The following is a 10,997-nucleotide window of genomic DNA, read 5'->3' as shown; positions in this document are numbered from 1 at the left end:
GCAGAGCAGGAATAGAGCACTCTCTGGTGATCATGCATTGTAAAGCATTAAGTGGTGGAAAGTCTTCTGCTGTTTAAATAAAATGTAGTGGCACTGGTATTTCTCTTTCATGTTACTTAATACCACTAGGTTTCACACTTCTTTTCTGCATCCAACAGCGGAAGTTCCTTAATTTTTGGATTAAGGTTTTACATATCTCATATAATTTGAATGAAAGTTTGATGCCCAAATTCGTTAAACTTTCCAGCATTTCACTAAAAGAACAACAAAGATTAGAGCAGCGATTCCCACTCCAGGCGTCTCAATCCGTACTAAAAGCTTCATGAGAGTCACAAGGGGTGTAAGAAAACTTCAAAAAAGGTACAGCAGGCATTTATCTCAGCATTTCTGCAAAGAAAACTAGGAACTCATTAAAGTTTAGATAGAAATTTAAATCTTACAGCATAGGGACCAAAGAAGCCAATAATGTGTGTATGAGTGTTAAAAAAAAAACAAGAAAAGACAATGTCTTATAAATTAATATATAATGGGTCAAAGTCATGACACTGAAAGACAGAAATAACAATATGTGAATAAAGAAATACAGTTCCCATACCCAAGCATTATGCAACTTTTTTTCACATATGCAACTGTACTCTCCAAAACCTGCATACACACTTATATGTATAAAATTACTGGAGCTCCTCTTTAAAACTTGCTCCATTCTGAACAACTACAGCAGTAAAATGCGACATGTGCACAACAGCATTAACAATTTATTAATGTATTGTATAATAATATGTCAGTTAGCAATTTTTCTGCAGAACAAGTGTGTCTATTTTGATACTTTTTAAGAACAATAAGCTGATAATAATTATGTACATTTACTTCGCATTATTATCCTAAAGATGTGACTGATTTGGCGAGGCCTGTAGTTACTAGTAACCCACCATTTACATTGAAAAAGACTATTTTAACATCGACTGAACATGCCAAAGAAATCATGACGATAAATATGAACAAGAATGGAGTCTGATTTCATGAAAATCTGATAAATCTGAAGGATTTTTAATTTTATTTCTATTGTTTTCTATTTATATTTTTATTATTATTATAATTTATATTTTATTGCAGTACTTTAAATTGTAAGGGTTATTTTATATCCTGGTAATTGTACTTTTACTTAAGTTAAGGATCTGAGTTCTCCCTCCACCACTTACAACATTACTTTGTAAAAACTTTAAGATCACATATGAGATAAAGAAAAGGTATATGTACAGAGTCATGATATGCTTCCCCACAGATTATACTGTATAATGACACTGGCTTTTAGGAATATGTGCTCACTTAAAATGCTTCAAGCTGTACACTGACATTCACATTCACATTTACATATTCTTACAGGAGAAAGCATTTTTTTTAGATATTGAATTTAACGCAGCACATCACAAAGAATAGTCCATGTGCAGCTTGTATTGCGGTGAAGAGAACCCAAATCCACCCACTGGTCACCTGAAAAGATTATTTACACTGCTCTCCAAGGGTAACTTGACAGTTCTGGCTCATGAGAAATGTTGGAAGCAGGATATATACATATGTATTCTTCACTAGATGTGTTTAATTTCAGAAATGAGGGTCTTTATGTTCCTGGCTCTGACTGGTCCACTCCGTCACATGAGCGTTTGGGGTCCTCATTGCTTGGTCTCTCTGTGTGGATCCTCTCTTTGCTGACTGCTAGCTGATCTCCAGCACATTGGTGTTGACACTGAAGCAGATGTAGGAGAAGTACTCTTGCTGACAGAGTCCTGGGATTTCACACTTTATCTGCTGGACAAAGAAAAACAGAAGAACACAGAAAACAGTGTGTCACACACACCTTGAACCAGTGAAAACCAGTCATTTTACTGCAGGATTGTTGTTTGTCTATACACCATTCAAATCAAATTCAAATTTGTGTCCAGGCAGGTTTAGGTTTTTTTTATTATTAATATTATTATTATTATGCACCATAATTATCTCGGCCTTATTTGCGTGCAGTAAATGTACTTGCATCCCACAATTTCACTTTCCTCAATGTGGTCTAGCAAGGCCATGGATGAATTTGCATTAGACGGATGCCATTTCGAGTAGGCTGGACAGCAGATGGTTGACAGTGCTCTCCTTTGCTCAGACATTAAAATTAAATTCGACTGGACAAACATTTTCAAACATTCTTAAAGGGACAGCTCAGATGATCTGAAGTGAGGTTGTATGAGGTATTTTTATAGTCGGTGTATTACATACGGCAAATGGCAGTCAGCATGTTCCCATTTTTGAGAAGCAGACTGGACAACAGAGCTAAAAGGACACTAATGCACCACATTCACCAAAGCTTATGAGGTGATGTCTCTGTTGTGTTTACAGCTTATTGTGCTGTGTCCCAAGTGGCCACAAAATATAAACTAATGTTGATTAAAATTTGCCCTGTGGGGTTTTCTTGTAAACAAACAAAAGAAATGTTTGCATTCAGTGTTAATGACCAAAATGTACTTTGTCTACCCCTGAGGTCTAACGAACCTGCTTAAAAACAAACAAACAAACAGAAAAAAACTGCTCCATAGAGCCCCCAGAGGTAAAAAGAAACATAGAGTACATTTAGCTGAAGGTAAAGAAGTATGATCAGCTTATGAAAGGTGAAGTATTCATTATGCAGCAGAGAGGCGCCTGTTATGTAAGATTTGTGCCCAAGATAAGTACTGAGGGGGGACATTGCAGCTAATATATATATATAACTCTGCTCTCTGCTGGCAATATATTTATTGTCCTCTCTTGTCGTAACATTAAACATATTTTTGGCATTTCTATACTGCAGTTTGTTGCTACTTGTCAGCTGACATGCAAGCTAACAGTGGTATACTTGCATTATTTTGAGCATATTTATTCAAATAACATGTAAAATATTGGTATCTCAGATGTTCTGAAGTTAATTGGAAGTATAAATTAACACAAAATGACAATAAAGTATAAAGTATAAAGTAAAAATTGTACTCAAGAGCAGTGCTTGTGTTGATGAGGTTAGTTGTTCTCCACCAACGACTATAGATTGATGCACTGTTGTGTCAAATGAATCCAAGTCAGGGTAGAAAAACAGACCTTTCCCACATTTGAACTATTCAGACATTTGAAATATATATAACAGTGACATTATTATAAGCACTGAAGCAGTGAACGTGAATTTGGCCTCTTACATCTGTCTTGCTGGAAGTGGCAGTGGGGTCCAGATGTTTAAACCGCATGGCGAGTTCTTCTCTCAGTTTCTTTAAGCGCTTCTTGTCCGTGTGCAACATGAAAGCCTGATAGTTCACAGGTAATCCATACCTTACAGGAGACAACATTGTGAGAACCACAGGAAAAATCATTATGTCATTTTTCCTTCACTAGCATAAAGGGCACTGACCTGAGGACTGACTCCACAAACACCCTCAATGCTTTCAGGTGAATCCAGGCAACAAACACCCCACTGAAATTCACCTTCAGCCAACGCACAAAGGTTCCCTATAGAGGAGGCATGCTCATTATTAATATACTTCAACATCACACAAATCAAAGAAACTCTATAGAGTGTGATGTTGGACTCACATATTGTTCCTTCTTGCGAACAACATGCTGCTTCATCTCCTGCTGCTTCTTCGCCTCCAGATCAAAGCTGTACTCGCGTACGATGAACCTGTATGGACGATAGGCTACACTATGGTAAGTGACGCAGACACCACAGCTGTGACTTGACGGGGTATTTTCTGATAATCCGTCCTGCTTACTTGCTCTCCTGGGCTTTGGCTTTGAATTCACACACAGCTCTTTTGAAAAGTGTCACTGAGAAAACACCCCCCTCTCCGTCCTCGTACAGCTTCCTGTTGGTCACACAAAATAAGGCCAGAGTTAGTGAAGACTTATTTTCCAAAAAAATCCCCCCACCTGACAGGTGTGGCATATCAAGCTGCTGATTAACCCTTTGAAAACTGAGAGAATTGTTATGATTTCTTGCAAAAAAATAAGTGTAGAAGGCAATGGGCAACTTAACAAGCCATGGCCCAAAATAAGCATGAAATTAGTAACACGTTACAAGAAAATTACCTGAAAAATAATTTTAAAAAACAGACAAGAAAATGACACAAAAAGAACTAAATTTCTGTAAATATAATATGAAATATATAATTATAATAATTATGAATATCATTTTCTAAACAACTTTTCCCCTTTAAAAAAAATCCCTCTTCAAAAGAAAAGCTATTCTTCAGGTTGTTTTCTTGTCACCTTTTACTAATTTCTGTGTGGGACATTTCCTGCCAAGTTGCTCACTGCCGTTCTCTTATGTTTTTGGACGAAATCAAACCAATTTGCTCTGGCTCCAAAGGGATAAACAGCTTGTAAAAGGCATAGAAAATTGATGTCGATATAGGTTTCAAAGGGTTAAACAGCATCATCACTACATAGGTGTGCCTATGTAAAAAAAAAAAAGGTCACTCTAAAGTGTGCAGTTTGATCCAACCAACCTCACAACCACGAGTCGATCAGGATGACTGTGGTCAGGTCAAGAATCTGGTGAGGATGAAATGTGTAGCAAGCTTTGTGAACCCATCAGGACAGCAACCTTTTATCTGTATTTACTGTAGCCAGCATCAGCAATTGATGAGTTAAAAGACAAAACTGAAAATGGGCTGGGTTTTAAAAAAGGTGCTTGTCAGACAAGGTCAATGGAACCATTGTTTGTTAATTTTGTAATTTCATTCATTTAAAGGCCCGTGTTTTCGATTACCTCGGCTGATTAAACCTCTAGGCAGGAGAAAGATGTGTGTAGCTACTGTGCAACATCACAGAGCTTCATTTATTAGCTGGTCTTTTAGAAGACAGAAGATGAAAATAGACGACATTAAAGTAGGAAAAGCACAGGTATATGAATGATGGATGAGTTCGGTTTCACTGCCATTAGTGTAAAGGCATCATTGAAGAGGTTTAGTCTCTTATATGTTTGGGGTTTTTTCAGAGGCCTTCCCAGCCTGACACACAATAACTGTATTTTTTGGCATAGAGAATGTCAAATGCAAGGCATTGAATGCTGACATAAAATATCATGAACATGCAGCAAAAGTCAAAAACCCATTTTTGTCATTACTTATTAATTATTCTTATATTCGCTGACACTAACCAGTATTTCCTTTCAGCCCGTTACTGTGATGTCATGTGGATGAAAAGTCAGGAAACAAAAAAAAAACCCTTTACAGTTCATCCTTGACAAACTTGGTTTTGACATAACTTTTTAGTTTTTGCTCTGCTTTAGATGTCAGTCTACAAAGCACTTCACTTTTTTTTGTAAAATATACACACTACAATGACACATGCTGCACTACAACTTCTGGCATGATGACATGAAAGATTCAGTTATCAAGAACTTCAATTGAATACATTTTTCCTCGAAAAAGAAAAAAGAAAAGGAGCAAAACATTTCCTTTCCTGCAACCGATCCAACCCACACGGACTCTTACTTTCTGCCGGTAATGGGACACCTTTGGTTACTTAGCCTGACCTCTTTAGATGTTGAGAACAGGTACTCGGAGCTTTGCTGGTACACTTGTACCAAGATCAAGTGAAATGTCTTGTCTCACAGCCAAGAGTTCATAAAGACAGCTCACCTGCTGGACCGCGGAACCACAAACTCTGAGAAAGATTCATAACTCCTCTCCCACTGCAAGTAGTTCGCTCTGTGACCAAAAGCACATGCAGAAACACATTTACACTTCAAGAACAACACATAAATATTCACACACAAGCCATCAAATGGAGGAAGAATAACTTTTAGTGTGTCACCAACCTGGTCACCACTACCAGAAGTGTAGTGAGGTACTCTGAGATCACTAAGTCCTCCTTCTGTACGATGTCATTCATACTGCGAGTATGCAAAGGCCCACTGGAAAAACAGACAGGCCAGTTTAACATTTCATAGTTTATAGAGTTTTTCTGCTTAATATGTTATCACTTACTCCTTTTTGTGCTGGAGGCTTTGCAAGCTCAATTTCACACTGTTGTACGCCGCAGCTCGGGATGTTAATTCCAAATCCATTTGGGAAACTTCCTGACACACACATGCAGTAATGAACAGCACGTGTGAGCATCAACAGTACGTGTGATAACCTTGAAACTCGTCTGAGAACTAACATATTAAATACCTCTAGTGTTATTTATTACAGAGGAAACATACAGCTTCCATTTGTTACAATATGCAATATAAGATGTTATAAGCAGCTGATGTGGTATAAAGTACAAACACATTCACCCAGGAGGCCGTCGCTCTTGTTCCGCGTGAAACCGGAGGTCAGTATCTTAACCAACAACTGGTTTAACCCGGACCATAATTTTTCCTAAACCTTAACAAGTAGTCTGGTTGCCTATACCCAACGCAATTTTATTTTGAAAAGACACTGTATGCACGTAACATGCAGGAACTGCACATTTTCTGTGACAACAAAAGTTTATTTTAAAAAGACATTACATGCACGCAACAAGTGAAAACTGTCACTGTGTGTGTCATAAACGGAAACTGTATGTTTCCTGTGATTATGGAAGTTTATTTAGAAAAGATTGCATGTAGGCAACAGGCAGAAACTGTACAATTCCTGTGAACACAGAAGTTTAATTTGAAAAGACACTGTGTGCATGTAATGAGTGGAAACTTAAAATATCCAAAACTGATGATAAAGTATCATAGCTTGAAGCAGAGATACTGACCAAGCTGCTCTTCATGACGAGTTGTGCGTAAGAATGTGTTGCTCTTGTTACATGCTAAATATTAAACATGGGGAAAAAAAGCATAGCTATTTCCATTTCACTGTGACTTTCACTGTTTCTTGTTTGTCTCACAACTTTGCGAAAGTGCAGTAATAAAATCACTGGAATACCACTCTAAGGGGATTATTCCTGTAATAACTAAAATATACTTTTTATTATAATACTCATTAGCATTAGTTAGTACCTTGCTGATGATGTCTGCCAGGCTGGAGAGAGGCAGAGCTGTGGGATACTTGGCTTTGTCCCACTGAAACTTGGTCATGTAACTCATCAGGTCCACTGAGAAACACATTGAAAAGAAGACATAATAACCAAAAATTGTTCAGCACACGGTGCCACACACTGGAACAGAAGCGTCATTCAGAAAACAAAAGGGCACACTTTATGTATAAGCTGTCACACTGCAGCACTGCACTCCAGCTCAAAGAGCAAATCGCCAGCTGATAAAATACCCCTGAGAGACTTGAGGAAAGCTTTCAGGGGTGACACGACGGCTGTCTGTTTCATGCCGTGGTCTGATGGGGGAAAGTGATCAGAGACACTGGTTAGACTGGTTTGTGAGGGGACGCTGTTGATTTGGCAAACACGGGGTAAAGGCATTATTTAGTCTTAGTATTTAGTATTTAGTAGTGTGTGTGTGTGTGTGTGTGTGTGTGTGTAGGAGTTGATGTTTGTGTGTATACATGCATATAGAGCTCGGTTTAAGTAGCTCTTAGTCTCATCTGCTGTGAGCATGTAGCCTGGGGCTTGTATGCACTTACTTAATGAGTTTCTATACGCTGTAATTAACACCCTCAGCATGTATCAGCATGTGTGTTTGTGTGTGACTCACCTCCATTGGCTAAGGCGTTTTCCGGCACTTTGTCACTGGACGGCTCCATCACTTCCCTCATACACTGATGTGTTTTTTTAATCACACTGACCAGGCAACAGAAAAAAATATCAGTATTACAGCAGTGGCACCCACAGAAAGTTTTCATACAGGGTGGTCAGATAGGGCCAATCTTGGGGTGGTTCAGCAAAACCAAAAGCCATAAGTGATGCTGTTGTAGTGTGTATGTCAATATAGAGAGTAAGGAAGAATTGTATACAGATTTATTTTGGTTTCTTATTTTACAGTTAATGTTACTCGTGTGCTGATGTGCATAGACTAATGATGATACAGTTGACATTTTGAGCTCCAAACGACTCATGTTTTAGTCTGTTATGTATCGATGTATGTCAGGTGATTCACTGACTCTCAGATACACGGAGGACCACCAAGTGTCACAGAAATAGTAATATAGCATTTTGATAATAAATAACAAATTAAAACAGGCAGTAATACATTTGTTTACAAATTAATTAATGTATTTTTAAGTGATACATTCATTGACTTGTCTATTTTTGTTTTTGCAAATCTGTTTTAATTTGAACTATTTATTGATGAATTAACACCTCAATTGTAAGTTGTTTTTTTTTTTATAATTCCCTCTTTATTGCCCATTAAAATGTCAAATAATAAATCACTTTGTCTTTAGTCTATTTACTTATAGATTAATTTGTAAAAAAAAAAAAAAAAAATGTTGGCTTTAATGTTTTCAAGTAAGTGATTAATAAAAATAAATTATTGCTATTTCTGTGACACTTGTGGTCCTCCATACTAACTAGCGTTAGAGGAATAATTAGCATGGGGAAGAAAAGATATCCAGGAAACCATGCACACTCAGATGTTTACATTTAAACCAATGATATATCAGTACTGGGTGTCTTTGGCCCAACTTCAAACTTGGAAGCTGTAAGTTTTGGCATTTCCATGCTGTTTTACTGTTTATTTTGCAAGTTTGCAAGATGAAACTAAACTTAGAATATTGCATGGCTAATGAGGTTTTTTTTGTTATATAATAAGCAGCAAATGCATCAGGTTCCACTGTGCTACAGAGGTGCCTGTACTTTAATTGTGTGGGTTTTTTATGTTATATATTTTATATGTTTTATATTTAGTTACAATTTTAATTAGTTTTCACTATATGTTGTCTGCTCTTCTGGGAATCTTTTTCCCTTGATCAACTATTAATGCCCAGCAAGTTTTTTTTTCTTTTAATCCGAGTTAAAATGTTGCGCTAAACAGAGATTTGGAAAATAATAAGTCAAACTAAATAAAAACAATTCCGGATTAAATAATGAGACAAAATCTGTCAGGTTTTATCTTTTTCTTATTTTTTATCTTACAAATAGACTGTAACATCCCCACCGACACCATGTCAGCTCAGATGCACCGACAATGAATTTGAAATCAGGAGGGAAAAGTAACCGTCAGCTGCCCTTGACCATCAATTAATCATGCTGCAGACGGCACACAAGCTCAGAGTAAGAACCAACCGCACATTAAGCCACAAACATGCAATGACCATTGAGTAAAACATGCACCCTGTTCAGCAACAGAGCATGAGCAACATATTCAGTTGGTTTCATCATACTTTTTTTTTTTAATATATATATACCTTTCAGTCAGTGTGTCAAGCCTGGAGAGATCATCTGACACGCTGAGCAGAGTGTCCAATATTCCCACCTGGGGTCACAGCAGAGACAGCACAGTCATGGATGTGACATAGAGAGCTCAAATCATGAAAGATAAGCAACAGTTCTGTGTGTATAATGACTTGTGAACGTGCAGATTCATCCATAAATCATGCCAATATCATATGAATACCATGCCGTATCATAGGCCTATTAATACCACACTTAGGAAATTAAAAAAAAGGGGGAAAAATGCTGTGAAAATACGAATCATGGCAGCCAAGGTGAACATTGATCACGTTGAGTGAAATGGGTCAGATGGAAATTTTGCCTCAAACTGTAGAGAGCAACCTGAGCCTTTATCCCTTCACCAGAGAAGGACACCAAACACCATCATCCTCCTCGACTACACTCTACTGTAAACACACAACAAAACCTACTCATACAATTCAAATTGCTGTTTGCTTTTTGAAAAGTTGTTCTCACAGGTCAAGAAAAGAGACCCATCCATATCTGGTCCTTATGTATATATTTACACTGCATTTACTTTCCTTGGCCCCCTGGGGCCATTGGTTAGGACAGATGATCCACAGCCTTACTCACCTTGAGATCTGGAATGGAGAACTTGCAGCAGGAGGCCAGGTTGGTTTTGGCAATGGTGCGCTTGAGTTTCTCTACACTGCTTAAACTAGTCTTGTCCAGAGGGACAGAAATCAACAACAAGTCTGTCATCATGACTCACAGAGATTCACATAGAGACCTCCAGTCAAAAATCCTCCCCACGAGAGCAGGCGTTTGGCACCAAACCGACTGTGACCCAGAGAAAAATCAGATGAATGCCATCATCCAAAGCAAATTAATACACTTAAATGCTGAGCTGACTACATTCAATGATTTTGTTTGTATCACTCTTTATTTACTCTTTTGTATTTCTGTTTCTGATATTTCACTGAGAATCCCATCATATTAACATTTTATGGCTACTTGAAGTCAAATAAAAGTAACTACAAAATAAAAAAATAAAGATATAAAAAATGCTGTAGTTGCAAAGCTTCTTACCGTCAGGTTATCTTCATGACCGTCTGTGTCAGTCCCAATGTGAGTGCTGGAAAGTCTGAGCAGCAGCTCCACCTGAAACTGCCACAGCCAGCCCACTATCCTCTCGCATCACAAAGAGCTGTTACATCACTCCAGGTGAAGTGAGTATACCAGAGTAATGTTTACTGTTTCACTTTGCAACTTTGTTCTCACTCTGCATATTTGAGTCTGATGGGTGCTGTTTTTTTTTTCCTGAATACTGTTTAACATGTATGTACTGTATTTATGTACGAGAACAATTAAGAAAAAACAAACAAACCTTAGACTATGCCTTAAATAAAAAATTGAGCTTACAATTTACAGTATGTGTGGCCTAGCATATGCTACATAGTCTAATGCAATGCTAGATATAACATTATTGTTTTATGCCTATTCATGTCAGTATTTATGTGTGTAGACCTATTTCTTTTTTATCTGTACTGTACCTTTAAAACGGTATTCAGACCTTAATCATTCTTTCTAAAAAACAAAAAATAAAATATAAAATAAAGTTTTAAATTTAAAATGGTAACACAGACATCTTCAGCTAAAGGAACGGTATGCGATTTATAAGAGAGGAGGGGGTGGTGCAAAACGGGGGAGGCACTTCAAAAAATTTT

The 10,997-nt window shown here is 37.5% G+C and overlaps 1 protein-coding gene across 1 annotated transcript; it reads right to left on the bottom strand.

The window, feature by feature from the left end:
- Window positions 1-1,713: 1,713 nt before the first annotated feature.
- On the bottom strand, window positions 1,714-10,074 carry atp6v1c2 (ATPase H+ transporting V1 subunit C2). The gene is made up of 12 exons (XM_042501314.1): window positions 9,904-10,074; window positions 9,285-9,352; window positions 7,634-7,719; window positions 6,986-7,080; window positions 5,997-6,088; window positions 5,828-5,923; window positions 5,649-5,717; window positions 3,777-3,869; window positions 3,598-3,685; window positions 3,416-3,513; window positions 3,207-3,336; window positions 1,714-1,806 (listed from the first exon to the last, which is right to left on the bottom strand). The coding sequence occupies exons 1-12, from the start codon at window positions 10,033-10,035 to the stop codon at window positions 1,714-1,716; spliced, it is 1,140 nt and encodes a 379-aa protein (XP_042357248.1). The 5' UTR covers window positions 10,036-10,074.
- Between the last annotated feature and the right edge of the window lie 923 nt (window positions 10,075-10,997).

This window comes from Plectropomus leopardus, chromosome 14, assembly GCF_008729295.1.
Source record: "Plectropomus leopardus isolate mb chromosome 14, YSFRI_Pleo_2.0, whole genome shotgun sequence".
Lineage (NCBI taxonomy): Eukaryota > Metazoa > Chordata > Actinopteri > Perciformes > Serranidae > Plectropomus > Plectropomus leopardus.
The sequence above is the reverse complement of the archived record's forward strand: the minus strand, read 5'-3'. Positions and strand labels throughout refer to the sequence as shown.

Excerpts from the sequence above, each read along its gene's own strand:
- atp6v1c2 (XM_042501314.1), bottom strand. The coding sequence starts at position 10,035 with ATGATGACAGACTTGTTGTTGATTTCTGTCCCTCTGGACAAGACTAGT. Across the intron at positions 9,353-9,903 it reads TCTCCATTCCAGATCTCAAG|GTGGGAATATTGGACACTCT; the intron begins GTGAGTAAGGCT and ends CTGTGACCCCAG. Across the intron at positions 3,514-3,597 it reads TTCGCAAGAAGGAACAATAT|GGAACCTTTGTGCGTTGGCT; the intron begins GTGAGTCCAACA and ends CCTCCTCTATAG.